The sequence below is a fragment of the Nycticebus coucang genome, chromosome 2 (genome assembly GCF_027406575.1).
Source record: "Nycticebus coucang isolate mNycCou1 chromosome 2, mNycCou1.pri, whole genome shotgun sequence".
In the NCBI taxonomy this organism is placed as follows: domain Eukaryota; kingdom Metazoa; phylum Chordata; class Mammalia; order Primates; family Lorisidae; genus Nycticebus; species Nycticebus coucang.
In genome coordinates this window covers 115,094,593-115,111,923 of record NC_069781.1, presented here as the reverse complement: position 1 = coordinate 115,111,923, position 17,331 = coordinate 115,094,593, and the positions used below count along the sequence as shown (strand labels likewise).

At 48.6% G+C, this 17,331-nt stretch overlaps 1 protein-coding gene across 6 annotated transcripts in view; it reads left to right on the top strand.

Moving 5' to 3' along the window:
* The window catches only part of TJP3 (tight junction protein 3), a 42,698-nt gene that overhangs the window by 21,872 nt on the left and 3,495 nt on the right, over positions 1-17,331 (top strand). For all 6 annotated transcript variants that reach the window (XM_053580102.1, XM_053580108.1, XM_053580080.1 and 3 more), the window contains 10 exons: positions 2,321-2,480; positions 2,810-2,918; positions 4,865-4,923; positions 5,164-5,230; positions 5,446-5,602; positions 7,094-7,202; positions 7,442-7,679; positions 8,267-8,478; positions 12,437-12,532; positions 17,216-17,286. In XM_053580102.1, coding sequence (XP_053436077.1) covers positions 2,321-2,480; positions 2,810-2,918; positions 4,865-4,923; positions 5,164-5,230; positions 5,446-5,602; positions 7,094-7,202; positions 7,442-7,679; positions 8,267-8,478; positions 12,437-12,532; positions 17,216-17,286 — 1,278 coding nt within the window. The remainder of the gene's footprint in view (positions 1-2,320; positions 2,481-2,809; positions 2,919-4,864; positions 4,924-5,163; positions 5,231-5,445; positions 5,603-7,093; positions 7,203-7,441; positions 7,680-8,266; positions 8,479-12,436; positions 12,533-17,215; positions 17,287-17,331) is intronic.

Sequence of the window (17,331 nt, the reverse complement as noted above, 5' to 3'; positions counted from 1 at the left end):
CTGTTTCTAGTATATCAGGGCAGGCAACGGAAACAAACTTAGTGGAGCACTAGAAACTCACATTCCTCTGGGTTATTGAAAACAGACATTCCAGCTCGGCGCCTGTAGCACAGTGGTTATGGCACCAGCAACATACACCAAGGCTAGTGGGTTCAAACCCGGCCCGGGCCTGCTAAAACAACAATGGCAACTGCAACAAAAAATAGCCAGGCACTGTGGCAGGCACCTGTGGTCCCAGCTACTTGGGAGGCTGAGGCAAAAGAATCGCTTAAGCCCAAGAGTTGGAGGTTGCTGTGAAATGCAACTCTGCAACTCTATTGAGGGGGACGTAGTGAGACTGTCTCAAAAAAACAAAAAACAAACAAAAAAACAGACATTCCTTTATTCCCTTTCCAAGGGAAAATGTTAGAAATGGATTCCTGGTGCTTGTGGAGATAACACTATGTTCTTTCTAGGAATTGTATGTTTCTAATCTACCTTCAGATGTTTGTTTCTAGGCCCTCCCAGAGAGGGCCTAGCACCTGTAATTAGCCACTCCCTCTCTCCCAATTAGAATTGTTTTTTTTTGTTTTTTTTTTTGGCCAGGACTGGGTTTGAGCCCACTACCTCTGTATATGGGGCAGGCGCCCTACTCCTTGAGCCACAGGTCCCACCCCCAATTAGAATTGTTGATAATTGGCTCGGGGCCTGTGGCTCAAGCGGCTAAGGCGCCAGCCACATACACCTGAGCTGGGTTCGAATCCAGCCCAGGCCCGCCAAACAGCAATGACGGCTGCAACAAAAAATAGCTGGGCGGGCGGCGCCTGTGGCTCAATGAGTAGGGCGCCATCCCCGTATGCCGAGGGTGGTGGGTTCGAACCCAGCCCCGCCAAACTGCAACAAAAAAATAGCCGGGCGTTGTGGCAGGCGCCTGTAGTCCCAGCTGCTCTGGAGGCTGAGGCAAGAGAATCGCGTAAGCCCAGGAGTTGGAGGTTGCTGTGAGCCGTGTGACGCCACGGCACTCTACCCGAGGGCGGTACAGTGAGACTCTGTCTCTACAAAAAAAAAAAAAAAAAAAAAAATAGCTGGGCATTGTGGCGGGCGCCTGTAGTACCAGCTACTTGGGAGGCGGCTGCAAGAGAATCGCTTGAGCCCAGGAGTTGGAGGTTGCTGTGAGCTGTGATGCTATGGTACTCTACCCAGGGCAACAGCTTGAGGCTTTATCTCAAAAAAAAAAAAAAATTGTTGATAATTCTACCAAGGGCGACATAGTGAGACCCTGTCTCAAAAAAAAAAAAAAAAAAGAATTGTTTATAATGTCACCCTCAAATCTATTCCTAATGTCCCCTGAAAAATTTCTACTTCTTCTTTTTTTTTTTTTTATTGTTGGGGATTCATTGAGGGTACAATAAGCCAGGTTACACTGATTGCAATTGCCAAGTAAAGTCCCTCTTGCAATCATGTCCTGCCCCCATAAAGTGTGACACACACCAAGGCCCCACCCACCTCCCTCCTTCCCTCTTTCTGTTTCCCCCCCATAACCATAATTGTCATTAATTGTCCTCATATCAAAATTGAGTACATAGGATTCATGCTTCTCCATTCTTGTGATGCTTTACTAAGAATAATGTCTTCCACGTCCATCCAGGTTAATACGAAGGATGTAAAGTCTCCATTTTTTTTAATGGCTGAATAGTATTCCATGGTATACATATACCACAGCTTGTTAATCCGTTCCTGGGTTGCTGGGCATTTAGGCTGTTTCCACATTTTGGCGATTGTAAATTGAGCTGCAATAAACAGTCTAGTACAAGTGTCCTTATGATAAAAGGATTTCTTTCCTTCTGGGTAGATGCCCAGTAATGGGATTGCAGGATCAAATGAAAATTTCTACTTCTTGAGACAAAGGAGAGTCAACATGTTTTTAATTTTTTCCCTTCTGCCCCCTACCCCTCTTAGAAAATTGTCTATTTCTTGGGCGGCACTTGTGGCTCAGTGGGTAGGGCGCTGGCCCCATATACTGAGGGTGGCGGGTTCAAACCCGGCCCCGGCTGAACAGCAGCAAAAAAATAGCCGGGCGTTTTGGCGGGTGCCTGTGGTCCCAGCTCCTCAGGAGGCTGAGGCAAGAGAATCGCCTTGGCGGTTGCTGTGAGCTGTGTGATGCCACATCACTCTACCAAGGGCGATAAAGTGAAATAAAGTGAGACTCTGTCACTACAAAAAAAAAAGTTGTCAGTTTTTCGTTACCCCTGCAATTGCGTGTTTCTAGTCTCCCCTCAACCAAACTGTTTCTAGTATCCTCATCTCTCATCAATTTACTTCCTTTCCTGGTCCTTCTCAGATCAATGGGGTATCCAGTGAGAATCTATCCCTGAGTGACACCCGGCGACTGATTGAGAAGTCAGAAGGGAAGCTGACCCTGTTGGTGTTGAGGGATCAAGGGCAGTTCCTGGTGAACATCCCACCTGCTGTCAGTGACAGTGACAGCTCCCTTCTGGAGGGTGAGGCACAAGGAGGCAGACCCCAGCTCAGGGTTGAATTGAATTTGGAGATAAGTTGGGGCATGCTAGGCAGTGCCAAGTAGTATCCATAAACCCTGTTTGGGCTCTCTTTTTGGCTTGCAGATGGCCACCTCCTTGCACAGAGAATGATAGGAATTTGCCCAAGGCCACACAGCAAGTTAGGGCTGAAGCCTCCCAAAGATGAGTTTTCTAACCACGCCTTTGACTAGGGGCCCTTTGCTTAGAGGGGACTCAGTTGGCCCCTCTCTGAAATGGGTCCAACAGGAAGGTGGACCTGTGGCCAATGAGATTGCTTTCTCCCTCCATAGACATCTCGGACATAGGCTCACAGCTGTCACAGGCACCACCGTCCCACATCCCACCACCACCCCGGCATGGACAGCAGACCCCAGAGGCCAGCCAGACTGACTCCCCCGTGTATGTACCTCTGTCAACTGAATAGGCAGGAGGGAGAGGAGAACATGGAGTGTATCTTTTTCAACTAAGGGGTAATCTTGAGAGCACAGTCCTATATTTCTAGCATATTCCTCAAAACTCCTGTAACTTCTACCCAATACCCAATTCCAAAGTTGTATCCCTATGTTTTTACGTGTTGGTTACAGCAGCACCCACTTCTTGGGATCAAACTCTGTCTTAGTCCTCTCAAGTTACTATAGCAAAATACACCAGATTGTGGGACTGAAACAACAGATTACTTTCCCACAGTTCTGGAGGCTGGGAAGTCCAAGGTCAGGGTGCTGGCAGACTTGGTTCCTGGTGAGGGCTTTCTTCCTGGCTTGCAGATGGGTGACTCCTTGCTTTGTCCTCACGTAGCAGAGAGAAAAGAGAGCTCTGATCTTTCTTCCTCTTCTTATAATCCCATGGGGTAGTGGGTTTTACCCTTATGACCTATCCCCAACTGAAGGCCCTGCCTCCCAATACTGTCCCATCAAGGGTTAGGGGGGACTTCAACATACGAATTTGTTTTGGGGGAGGACCCACAAGCCTGCAGTTCATAGCACCTCTATAAAGTTTTTATAATATTAAAATAAGAAACAGGGCCATTTGTTACCTCATTTTGAGTTAGGCTTCAGTGTGGTAGATTTGACTCAACCCCTCCAGGGCTCAGGGGATTTGAATATGAATGCAGATAAATTAAAAAAATTTTTTTAGCCGGGCGTTGTGGCGGGCGCCTGTAGTCCCAGCTACTCTGGAGGCTGAGGCAGGAGAATCGCTTGGGCCCAGGAGTTGGAGGTTGCTGTGAGCTGTGTGAGGCCATGGCACTCTACCGAGGGTAACAAAGTGAGACTCTGTCTCTCCAAAAAAAAAAAAAAAAAAATTTTTTTTAAAAATCAACTGGTCTGGCGGCACCTGTGGGCTCAGTGAGTACGGCGCCGGCCCCATATACCTAGGGTGGCAGGTTCGAATCCGGCCCCACCCAAACTGCAACAAAAAATAGCTGGGCATTATGGTGGGCGCCTGTAATCCCAGCTACTCGGGATGGTGAGGCAAGAGAATCACTTATGCCCAAGAGCTGGAGGTTGCTGTGAGCTGTGATGCCATGACACTACTGAGGGCGACAGAGAAAGACTGTCTCAAAAAAAAAAAAAAAAATAATAATAAATAAATAAAAATCAACTGGTCATGGTGGTTCACACCTCTAATCCTAGCATTCTGGGAGACCGAGGTGGGTGGATCCCTTGAGCTCAGGAGTTCAAGACCAGCCTGAACAAGAGGGAGATGCTGTCTTTACTAAAAGTAGAAAAAATTAGCCAGGTGTTGTAGCAGGTGTCTATAGTCCTGGCTTTTTTTTTTTGCAGTTTTTGGCTGGGGCCGGGTTTGAACCCGCCACCCTAGGTATATGGGGCTGGCGCCCTACTCTTTTGAGCCACAGACGCCACCCAGTCCTGGCTTCTTCATTTTTTTTTTTTTTTTTAAGAGACAGAGTCTTACTTCCTTGCCCTTGGTAGAGTGCTGTGGCATCACAGCTCACAACAACCTCCAGCTCTTGGGCTTAGGTGATTCTCTTGCCTCAGCCTCCCGAGTAGCTGGGACTACAGGCGCCCACCACAATGCCCGGCTATATTTTTGTTGCAGTTTTTGGCTGGGGCTGGGTCTGAACCCTTCACCCTTGGTATATGGGGCTGGCGCTCCACCCACTGAGCCACAGGTGCTGCCCCAGTCCTGGCTTCTTAAGAGACTGAGTCATGTAAACTCTAATACTGGATCACTTGAGTCCAGGAGTTTGAGGTTACTATAACTAGGTTGATGCCACAGCACAGCCTGGGCGACGGAGCGAGACTCTGTCTCAAAAAAAAAAAAAATTGTTTTTAAATCACCCCTTATCATCTGCTCTTGCCTTACTCTGAATCTGTTTCCTCCAGAGAGAGCCCTCAGCCTCGATGGGGAAGGTCACTGGATTCTAGAACTGTGTCGGAACCAGGTGAGCAAAGGGCAGGTGCAGGGTGACTCTGAGCACCTCTCCCTGATTTTTATAATCCCTGCCAGCAAGGTTGTACCAGGCAGAGTGGGGGGAGGTTGGAGTGAGCCTAACAAGTCAGCCATGCTTTCCCGAGAATGAACAGAGGTGATGATAGTCTGAGAGGCAGGAAATCCTAAAATGAAGGTTTGGAGGCTGGACCTAGTTAACATGCTTGGGAAAAAGATGGGTTTTCCCTTTCAGATTCACCCAGGGGAAGCAGCTATGACATCTCCAGGGTGCCCAGTGGTGAGAGCATGGAGGATCGTGGGTATGTACCTAGAACAAAGCCCACCAGCTCAACACTCTCACATCCCAGGGCTGTGCCCCCAGTCAGCATAATCCTGCCTTCTTGTTCAGTGTGTTATATGGGACCTCCACATGGGAGAACTAAGGCTGCAGAAGGCAGGGCCTTTCCCAGAGATTCTCAGCATGCTCCCTGTCCCACCCACTCTGGCCTGACACCACATCTGCCTCCCCTTGCAGGTACAGCCCTGACACAAGGGTGGTCCGATTCCCCAAGGGCACGAGCATTGGGCTGCGTCTGGCCGGGGGCAATGATGTGGGCATCTTCGTGTCGGGGGTGCAAGCGGGCAGCCCGGCTGATGGACAGGGCATCCAGGAGGGAGATCAGATCTTGCAGGTGACCTGGGGGGCAGCTCGCTGCACATAGTGGGCCAGGTCGTACCTGTATGTGTTACAGTCTGTGTATCCTCCCCTTGGGTCCATCCTGGGAGGTTAAAGCCCCAGGTGGGCATTTTGACACTCACCTGTTTCCTTGCCTGTGTCACTATCTCTTCAGTGAGGTTAGGACCTTATCGTCTAGGTCACCACCTTGTCTGTGTTACTGTCTAGATTATAATATTATTCATATCAAGGCCTTGCCCAGGTCATGACCTACTTGTCCAGATCAGGACCTTATATCCTGATCACACATGCATTTGGGGGGTCATGACCTTATCTGGGTGATAATCTCACTATCTCTATCACATCCTTTCTGGGTCATGCCTTATCAGTGTCACAATCCTCTTGGTCACATCACTTCCTGGCCCATAATCCCCACATTCATATCAAGGCCTTGCCCAGGTCATGACCTACTTGTCCAGATCAGGACCTTATATCCTGATCACACATGCATTTGGGGGGTCATGACCTTATCTGGGTGATAATCTCACTATCTCTATCACATCCTTTCTGGGTCATGCCTTATCAGTGTCACAATCCTCTTGGTCACATCACTTCCTGGCCCATAATCCCCACATCTGTTTACAGTTGTTTTTGTGTCTGTGTTGGGACCTTTCCTGGGTCTTGCGTTCCTGGCTGTGTTATAACCACTTCAAGGACCCATGGCCACTGTCATCTCCCCATTTCTGTCCCTGCCCTGTTTCATCCCCAGCCTGTCTTCTCCATTCCTTCCATAAGCTCAATCACCAGGTCTTGTCCCCACTGTCACTGTCCTGACCTCATTTGTGTATCTGCTTTGCAGTCTGAGTCCTGAATTTGTGATGGAATCACCTCCCCCCCACTTTCCATGTCATAATCTCAGTAGCTGGGTGAAAACTTGTTGCCAAGTTGCCCAAAGGTTGTGATTTTCTTTTTTTTAAATATTATTTCCACTTGAGTTTACTTATGAGGTTCCAACCTTGTCATCCCTGTTACAACCCTGAAAGTGATGCCTGTGACCACTGACCCACTGTTTGTGCCCCACAATTATTACCCATATATTGTCTCTGTTGGGACCTTGAGACTATGTGCCAACTCTTTTTTTTTTTTTTATGTGCCAACTCTTTTGAGCACATTGCAAGATTCCCTTAAACTCAGTACAGTGAGCCCCATTCCTGGGTCATGATGTTGACACCCACCATGACTTGGGCATGCATGCCGCTTGCACTGTGCTGTGCCTTGTTTCTGTGTGAAGAACCTCAAATCTCTGTAATGCTGTCAGCTGTCTGTGTCACAACATCACATGGTACAGGGTGATGTCCCAGTCAGAAAGCCTTCTTCCACTTGCCCAGGCTGCACTGGCCACTCTGCAAGCAGCTAGGGCTGGCTCTGCCCAAGGGAGGCCTGGGATCTTGTGCACCACCAGGAGGTGTCTGGGGCCTCTTCCATCATCACGCTTTCCTCCTGGCAGGCGAACGGCATGCCCTTCCAGAGCCTGACGCGGGAGGAGGCTGTGCAGTTTCTGTTGGGGCTACCACCAGGAGAGGAAATAGAACTCTTGACACAGCAGAAGCAGGACAGTGAGTGTGTGTTTGTGTGTGTGTGTTCACGCATGAGCATGTGCACGTGTGTGCATGTGCGTCCGTTGGAGTCTGGGAGCACCTACCCTGCTGCCTGGTGGTGAGTGCGGGCAGTGGGCATGTCTGTGCCCCCTCCACCCCCTCCCTGGCCCCTGCATGGAGAGCACCTGGAGTTCCCCCAGAGTGGGGTCCCTGTGGCTTGGATGCAGGCAGCTCATGTGGCCTCCTCTGTCCTCCAGTCTTCCGGAAAATGGTGCAATCTCGAGTGGGTGACTCCTTCTATATCCGCACACACTTTGAGCTGGAGCCCAGCCCGCCATCTGGCCTGGGCTTTACCCGTGGCGACGTCTTTCATGTGCTAGATACACTGTACCCAGGGCCTGGGCAGAGCCATGCTCGAGGAGGCCTCTGGCTGGCAGTGCGCATGGGTCGTGACCTCCGAGAGCAAGAACGGGGTGTCATTCCCAACCAGAGCAGGTAGGAACCATTCTCCATCCTCCTCCTCAGTTTCCACATTGGAGATAGATGTTACGACTTAGCAGCATTGTTGGGTCCCATTCAGGGAAGCCTACAGACGGTTCAGGGGAGGGGGAGACCCAGCTGGCAATTATATTAGTTCATATTGTTGCTGTAATGGGTGACCACAAACTTAGTGTCTTTAAACAATATAGACTTATCTTCTGGAGTTCTGGAGAGTAGGCCTAGAATCAAGGTGTGACAGGCTAGTACACAGGGAGAACCCATCTCGTGCCTTTTCTAGCAATGAGAGGCCACCACTTCTCTTGGCTCAGGGCTCCTTCCTCCCCCTTCAGAGCTAGCAGAGCAGCATCTTCCCCAGTCTCTCTTTGCCTCTGATCCTCCTGCCTCCTTGTGTGAGGACCCCTGTGGGGACACTAAGCCACACATTAATCCAGGATGACCTCCCGTCTTAGGGTCCTTTACTTAATCCCACCTGCAGTTCACCTGCAGGCCAACCTGTGCATAAGCTCTAAGGAATAGGACAAGGCTGTCTCTGGGGCTGTCACTCTGCCAACTGCAGTGCTCCACTATCCCTGTCTCCCCAGGGCAGAGCAGCTAGCCAGTCTGGAGGCTGCGCAGCGGGCTGTAGGGGTTGTGCCAGCCTCCTCAGCAAGCTCCAGTGCTCGGGCCGAGTTCTGGAGGCTTCGAGGTCTTCGTCGAGGAGCCAAGAAGACCACCCAGAGGAGCCGTGAGGATCTGTCAGCTCTGACCAAACAGGGTCACTACCCACCATACGAACGAGTGGTGCTTCGAGAAGGTGAGTGTCATGGGAGGCTGAGGCAGGGCTGAGGCCAGGAGGTCCAGGCATTCAGCCTCCAAAAGCCACAGTCCTTACCACCCTCCTTCCACCAAAAATACACACTTTTGGTCGTTTTAAGAGGTGGAAGGAAGGAGGTTCTTTTTTTATTTTTTTGAGACAGAGTCTTCCTTTATCGCATGGTAGAGTGCCATGGCGTCAATTGTTCATGGCACCCTCCAACTCCTGGGCTTAGGCGATTCTCTTGCCTCAGCCTCCTGAGTAACCGGGTCTACAGGCACCTGCCACAATGCCCAGCTATTTGTCGTTGCAGTTTGGCCAGGGCCAGGTTCAAACCCACCACCCTCGGTATATGGGGCTAGCGCCCTACCCATTGAGCCACAGGGGCCACCCAGGAAGAGGGTTCTTACCTTACAATTTAGTTCCTCTTTCCAATAGAAATATAATGCAAAGCCATGTGTATCATCTTTTATTTATTTATTTATTTAATTTATTGTTTTTGAGACAGAGTTTGATTTTGTTATCCTCAGTAGAGTGTTGTGGTGTCATAGCTCACAGCAACCTCAAACTCTTGGGCTTAAGCAATTCTCTTGCCTCAGCCTCCCAAGTAGCTGGGAGTACAGGTGCCCGCCACAACACCCAGCAATTTTTTTTTGTAGTTGTTGTTGTGTAGTGGGCCTGGGCCAGATTCGAACCTATCAGCCCTGGTGTATGTGGCTGATGTCCTAACCACTGAACTATGGGCTTTGAGCCAGGAGGAGGTTTTTATACAGGCTACAATGTGGATGGACCTTGAGGACTTTGTGCTTAGTGAGAGAAGCCAGACACATTTAAATGAAATCTCAAGAACAAACAGATCCATAAGAGATGGGAAGTGGATTTGTGGTTACCAGGGACTGAAGAGGGACAGGGGGAGTGTCTGCTGATGGGGATGGGCCTTCCATTTGGAGCGATTGAAGGTTTTGGAACTAAACAGTGTGGTGGTTGTGTAACATTGTGAATGCATTCAATGCTACTGAATTGTGTACTTTCAAATATACAGGTCAAAATGGTAAATTTTATGTTATTTATATTTTATGACAATTAAAACATGCAGGCACCCCAAAACCAACACAATGATTCTTTCCCTACCTATGAACCTGGGGGCAAAAAGTCACCTCAACCTGATTTTGGGAGAGAAGGAGATTAAACTCTTATCAGAGCCCCAGGGAGAGGGGATTAAAAACCAGGTGCAGAGGGCGGTGCCTGTGGCTCAGTGAGTAGGGCGCCGGCCCCATATGCCAAGGGTGGTGGGTTCAAACCCAGCCCCGGCCAAACTGCAATAAAAAAATAGCCGGGCATTGTGGCGGGCGCCTGTAGTCCCAGCTGCTCGGGAGGCTGAGGCAAGAGAATCGCGTAAGCCCAAGAATAGAGGTTGCTGTGAGCCGTGTGACGACACGGCACTCTACTGAGGGCGGTACAGTGAGACTCTGTCTCTACAAAAAAAAAAAAAAAAAAAAAAAAAACAGGTGCAGAGGGCGGTGCCTGTGGCTCAGTGAGTAGGGCGCCGGACCCATATGCCGAGGGTGGTGGGTTCAAACCCAGCCCCTGCCAAACTGCAACAAAAAAATAGCCGGGCGTTGTGGCGGGCGCCTGTAGTCCCAGCTACTCAAGAGGCTGAGGCAGGAGAATCGCCTAAGCCCAGGAGTTGGAGGTTGCTGTGAGCTGTGTGATGCCACAGCACTCTACCGAGGGCAATAAAGTGAAACTCTGTCTCTACAAAAAAAAAAAAAAAAAACAGGTGCAGAGCTCTTTAAAATAAAACCACAGAACGGGTAGAAATAGCAAGTTGCTCAGGACAAGAAAGTATAGAAATTGAATAGTGTGGGCTCGGCACCCGTAGCACAGTGGTTACTACACCAGCCACATAATACCAAGGGTGGTGGGTTTGAACCCAGCCCGGGCCAGCTAAACATCTGCAACAACAAAAAAAACAGCCAGGCATTGTGGCAGGTGCCTGTAGTCCCAGCTACTTGGGAGAAAGAGGCAAGAGAATTGCTTAAGCCCAAGAGTTTGAGGTTGCTGTGAGCTGTGACACCATAGCACTCTACTCAGGTCTACATAGTAAGACTCTGTATCAAAAAAAAAAGAAGAAAGAAAAGAAACAAATTGAATAGTGTGGCGCTTTATTTATTTATTTATTTAAACAGAGTCTCACTTTGTTGCCCTTGGTAGAGTGCTGTAGTGTCACAGCTTACAGCAACTTCAAACTCTTGGGCTTAAGCGATTCTCTTGCCTCAGCCTCCCAAGTAGCTGGGACTACAGGAGCCCACCACAACACCCTGCTGTTTTTATTTTATATGTATTTATTTTTGAGACTGAGTCTCAAGTTGTCGCCGTGGGTAGAGTCCATGGCATCAAAGCTCCCAGCAAACTTCAACTCAGGCTTAAGCACTCCTTTTGCCTCAGTTTTTCTATTTTTAGTAGAGACAGGGTCTCATTTTTGCTCAGGCTGGTCTTGAACTCATGAGCTCAAGCAATCCACCCGCCTCAGCCTCCCAGAGTGCCAAGGATTACAGGCGTGAACCACTGTACCTGGCCATACCTGGCTATTTTTAGAGACAGGGTCTGACTCTTGCTCAGGCTGGTCTTGAACCTGTGAGCTCAGGCAATCCACCCACCTCAGCCTCCCAGAGTGCTGGGATTATAGGCGTGAGCCATAGTGTGGAGCTTTTAAAAAAATGTTTAGAGACAGGGTCTTTCTCTGTCACCCAGGCTGGGTGGTAACTATTTTGGGTTTTGTGGGCCAGATGGTCTCTATTGAAAAACCACTCAGCTGGGCGGCACCTGTGGCTCAGTCGATAAGGCGCCGGCCCCATATACCGAGGGTGGCGGGTTCAAACCCCGCTGAACTGCAACCAAAAAATATCTGGGCGTTGTGGCGGGCGCCTATAGTCCCAGCTGCTCAGGAGGCTGAGGCAAGAGAATCGCTTAAGCCCAGGAGTTGGAGGTTGCTGTGGGCTGTGTGATGCCATGGCACTCTACTCTGTCTCTACAAAAAAAAAAAAAAAAAGAAAGAAAAACCACTCACCTTTACCTGCAATTATATAGACCACAGGAAGTAATGAAAAAAAAATACTTGGCTCTGCTCAAAGGGTAGACATAAACAGGACACAAACAAATGGCCATCATTGTGTTCACATAAAATTTTATTTTCAAAAACAGGCAAGCTCAGTGTCTCTAGCACAGTGGTTATGGAGTAGGCCACATTACTACGAGGGTGGCAGGTCTGAACCCAGCCCGGGCCAGCGAAACAAGGACAACTGCACCAAAACATAGCTGGGTATTGTGGTGGGCACCTGTAGTCCCAGCTACTTGGGAGGCTGAGGCAAGAGAATCACTTAAGCCCAAGAGTTTGAGGTTGCTGTGAGCTGTGACAGCACAGCACTCTACTGAGGGCGACATAGTGAGACTCTTTCAAAAAGTAAAAATAAAAATAAATAAATAAATAAAAACAAGCAGCAGGCTCGATGTGGCTCCTGGGTTGTAGTTTGCTGACCACTGAGTTAGGAAGGTTCAACTGTTATAACAGAACTCCAAGAACAGCAGCAGTAACAAGAGAAGTTTCTTTTTCAAGTAACAGTTCCAGTGTAAGTAACTGAGGGCTGTTCTGGGGGCTTCTTGTTCTCAAGGACCTTTGCTCCTTCCATCTTGTTTCCCTACCTTCCTGTAGGGTCCAAGATGGTGCCCCCAGGGCCACACATCACTTCTTATATCTCATTGGCCAGAACTTAGTCATATGGCCACCCCTAGCTGCAAGGGAGCTGCAAGGGAGGCTGGGAGATGTAGTCTTTGGCTAGGCAGGCATCACCTGGCTAAATAGACTTACTATAAAGGAAATAGAGAAGTAGTCGTGCAAGATGCCGCAGTCTGTCACACATGGGATTCTGATTCTTGTCATTATTTCTCTGCCCCACAGCCAGCTTCAAGCGCCCCGTGGTTATCCTGGGACCTGTGGCAGACATTGCTATGCAGAAGTTGACTGCTGAGATGCCTGACCAGTTTGAAATTGCAGGTGAGAAAAATAGGTCTTCTGGCAACCTTGTTAGTGAATCATTTCACCCATGCTTTTTTAGGGGCAGGGAGTTAGAACAATGATAGCAAATATGAGGCAGATGGGCCATAGATACCCTCTTCAATGCCCAGGACAGACATCCTCAATCAGTCTTCACACTGTTTGGATAGAATGTCAGAATCCTTAACACAATTCACCAGATAGCCATTGTCAATTGAGACAAGATTCATTTGTTAGGCTCAGTGCCCATAGCACAGTGGTTAAGGCGCCAGGCACATATACCCAGGCTGGTGGGTTCAAACCTGGCCCAGGCCAATTAAATAACAATGACAACTGCAACAAAAAAATAGCTGAGAGGTGTGGCAGGTGCCTGTAGTCCCAGCTACTTGGGAGGCTGAGGCAAGAGAATCACTTGAGACCAAGGGTTTGAGGTTGCTGTGAGCTGTGACACCACAGCACTCTACCAAGGGCGACATAGTGAGACTGTCTCAAAAAAAAGATTGTTTGTTAAAGAGATGGTTATTGAAGTACAGCAACTAACAGAAAAGGCAGGGTCCCCTGAGGGGACCAAAATGAACAACTAGAGCTAGGTGCAGGCTCACACCTATAATCCCAATGAATTGAGAGGCTGAGGTGAGAGGATTACTTGAGACCATCTTAGGCAACATGCCAAAACCCCCATCTCAAAAAAAAAAACAAGAACGGGCGGCGCCTGTGGCTCAATGGGTAGAGCGCTGGCCCATATACCGAGGGTGGCGGGTTCAAACCCAGCCCTGGCCAAACTGCAACAAAAAAATAGCCGGGCGTTGTGGTGGGTGCCTGTTGTCCCAGCTACTTGGGAGGCTGTGGCAAGAGAATCGCCTAAGCCCAGGAGTTGGAGGTTGCTGTGAGCTGTGTGAGGCCACGGCACTCTACCGAGGGCGATAAAGTGAAACTCTGCCGCTACAAAAAAAAAAAAAAAAGACAAGAACACCTATGGAAACAATTAAAATGGAATAAAGGTCAAAAGAAAGTTAAAATAAAAAAAAATAAAAAAATAATGGAATAAAGGTCAAAAAACTACAGCTCTGGGTGGCACCTGTGGTTCAGTGAGTAGGGTGGCAGGTTTGAACCTGGCCCCGGCCAAACTGCAACAACAACAAAAAAATAGCCAGGTGTTGTGGCAGGTGCCTGTAGTCCCAGCTACTTGGGAGGCTGAGGCAAGAGAATCTTCTAAGCCCAAGAGCTGGAGGTTGCTGTGAGCTGTGATATCACAGCACTCTACTGAAGGGCAACAAAGTGAGACTCTGTCTCTAAAAAAAAAAACTACAGCTCTCAGGCCAAATCTGACCTACCTTCTATTTTGGGGGCCCAGGACCTAACAATGGTACTGAAATATTTTGTTTATTTATTTATTTTTCTTTCCTTCTTTTTTTTGAGACAGAGTCTCAAGCTGTCTCCCTGGGTAGAGTGCTGTGGTGTCATAGCTCATAGCAACCTCTAACTCTTGGGCTCAAGTGATCTCCTTGCCTCAGTTTTTCTATTTTTTTTTTTTTTTTTTTTTGTAGAGACAGAGTCTCACTGTACCGCCCTCGGGTAGAGTGCCGTGGCGTCACACGGCTCACAGCAACCTCTAACTCTTGGGCTTACGCGATTCTCTTGCCTCAGCCTCCCGAGCAGCTGGGACTACAGGCGCCCGCCACAACGCCCGGCTATTTTTTGGTTGCAGTTTGGCCGGGGCTGGGTTTGAACCCGCCACCCTCGGTATATGGGGCCGGCACCCTACTCACTGAGCCACAGGCGCCGCCCAACCTCCCAGTTTTTTTATTTTTTTTTTGAGACAGAGTCTCACTCATGATAAAGTACCAAGGCATCATAGCTCATAGCAAGCAACCTTAAACTCTTGGGCTCAAGTGAACCTCTTGCCTCAACCTCATGAGTAGCTGGGACTACAGGTGCCCAGCACAACTCCTGGTTATTTTTTCTATTTTTAGTAGATAACAGGGTCTGACTTTTGCTTAGGCTGGTCTTGGACTCCTGAGCTCAAGGGATCCACCCACTTTTGCCTCCTGGAGTTTTAGAGTTACAGGTATGACCCACTGCACCTGGCCAGTACTGAAATATTTTAAATGATTGAAAAGAAGTAAAAAAAAAAAAAAATTATGACACATGGACATGGACAAGTTGTGAAATTCCAATTATGACATCTAATAAATAAAGTTTCATTGACACACTTCCAGGCCTATTGGTTGACATATTGTTCATGGCTGCTTTCTGCCCATAGCAGCAGTTGAGTCATCTCAGAAAAACCCACAAATTCAAAAACGTTTAATGTATGGCCTGTTATCAACAAACGTTCAAAGCTCTGAGCTCAAGCAAAATGGGAATGCTCTGGAAAAACACTGAAAAGGAAAATAAGATGAGAAGCATTTAGCTGAGGTGGTCAGAAAAGGCCCCTCAGAGAAGGCAACATTTAATGTGAGAAAAGGACTAAGACGGGTTCTAGGGAAAGGGAACTGCAGATTCAAAAACTCTGAGGGTAGAATAAGCTCCTATATCCCAGGGGCTAAAAGGTGGGGGAAAATAACAGGGGTAGGTCTTGCAGGGCCTTGGGAGCTCCGTGAGATGTTTGAATTTGATTCTGAGGGCAGTAGGGAGCCCTAGAAGGTTGTGGACTAGGGAGAGAGTTTTATTTTTTTTTTTAATTTTTATTTAAAAAAATTATTTTAATTGCTTTTGAGTGAGATGGGCATTTGTCAGCTTAAGGCTGTACCAGTGAGCCAAGTGGATTGGCTGACAAATGCCCCTCACTGGCTGGGTGGCCCTGGAGCTAGTACCTTGCCCTCTCCAAGCCTCATTTCCTCATCTGTCAAATAGAGTCCATCATTCTTGGTGGGAGGGATAAGAGAGGAGACACAGGGCTATACCTGGCACAGTGCTGGTGGCCAGAGTTCCTAAATAGGGTCTTGACTCTTTCTTGGTGAGTGAAGGCTCAGCATTTCTGGGGAGCAGGACCCTTTTCTGTTTTATTTTCTTGGTGTCCCTTGCAGCTCAGGAGTGTTCGGGAAGGCAAGATGGGACAGACAGTTTTAGGGGAAGGAAACCAAGCGTAGACATCAGCCCCTGGGAGGAGGCTGGGTATGATTCAGAGGGAAAGGTCGTGTTCAACATCATTAGTTATTAGTGACACATAAATGACAGATACCACCTCACATCCACGAGGCTCACTACAGCAAAAAAACAAAACAGGCTGGGTGCGGTGGCTCACGCCTGTAATCCTAGCACTCTGGGAGACACAGGCGCATTGCCTGAGCTCACGGGTTCGAGACCAGCCTGAGCAAGCGCGAGACCCTGTCTCTAACAATAGTCGGGCGATGTGGCGAGTGCCTATAGTCACAGGTACTTGGGAAGCTGAGTCAAGAGAATCCCTTGAGCCCAAGAGTTTGAGGTTGCTGTGAGCTATGATGCCATGGTACTCTACTGAGGGCGACAAAGTGAGACTCTGTCTCAAAAAAAAAAAAAAAACACACACACACACACAACCAAAAATGGAAGATAACAGAAGCTGGTGATGATGGAAAGACATCAGAATCCTCGTGCATGACTGGTGGGAATGTAACACTGTGAAGTCACTGTGGGAAACAGCCTGGTAGTGTCTTGAAAAATTAAAGATAGAATTATCATGTGATTCAGCAATGCCGCTTCTCGGCATCTGTGCAAAAGAATCGAAGGCAAGGACTCAAACGGATAGCTGCATATCCACATTCACATGCAGTGAGATTCACAACAGCCAAAAGGTGGAAGCAACCCAAGTGTCCATGGATAGATGGATGGATAAACACAGTGGGGTCCATCTACACACGATGCAGCCTGAAAAAAGAAAGGGAACACTGACACAAGCTACAGTGTGAGCTTGCGTCAGTATTCCCAACATGGATGGATGAACCTTGACACAATGCTCAGTGAGAGAAGCCAGATAAAGAAGGACAAATCTTGTGTGATCCCACTCACAGGAGGTCCCTAGGTCCATAGAGTCACAGAGACAGAAAGTAGAATGGTGGATGCCAGGTGCTGGAGAGGGAGTGAGGATTTAGCACTTCATGGGGACAGAGTTTCAGTTTGGGAAGATGAGAAAGTCCTGGGGATGGTGATGGTCACACAACCACATGCGTGTATTTAATGCTGCCGAACTCTTCACTTAAAAATGGTCAAGATGATAAATTTTATGTATTTTATCACAAGAAAACAAAAAGGGAGTGGGCAAGGTTATATCCCCCACCTTGGGTTCCCTCAGGGCAGGCTGTGTCTCCTCCTCCAAACTATCCAAGAGGGCTTCCTGGAGGAAGCAGTGCTCCTCTCAGGTCCTAGAAGACAGATCAGGAACAGGAGAAGAGCTTCCTGTGAGGTCACATCCTGAGCTGGCATTAGGACTGAAGCTGGGAGAGCCAGTGTCCAGAGCCCCGACCTTCTTGTCCCTGAAATTCAGTTTCTCCATCTCCCATATAGCTGGTGCCAGCTACTTGTTCCTAGAAGGAGGTAATGGGCTGAAGCCAGAGGGGATGCTGAGTCTAGTATTCACACCTGGTCAGCTGTTAGGGTTTTTCTCAAGGGTCAGTGGGGGAGGGAGCCATGGTAGGTACTCAAGCAAGCGAAGGGAAGGTTGACATGAATTTGAGAGCTAGGGCTGCCTTCTCCCCTCCACAGAGAGCATGTCGAGGACTGGCAGCCCCTCAAAGATCATCAAACTGGACACTGTACGTGTGATTGCAGAGAAAGTAAGTAGGCCCTGCCCTGTGATGGGTCCCATTTCTTTTTTTTTT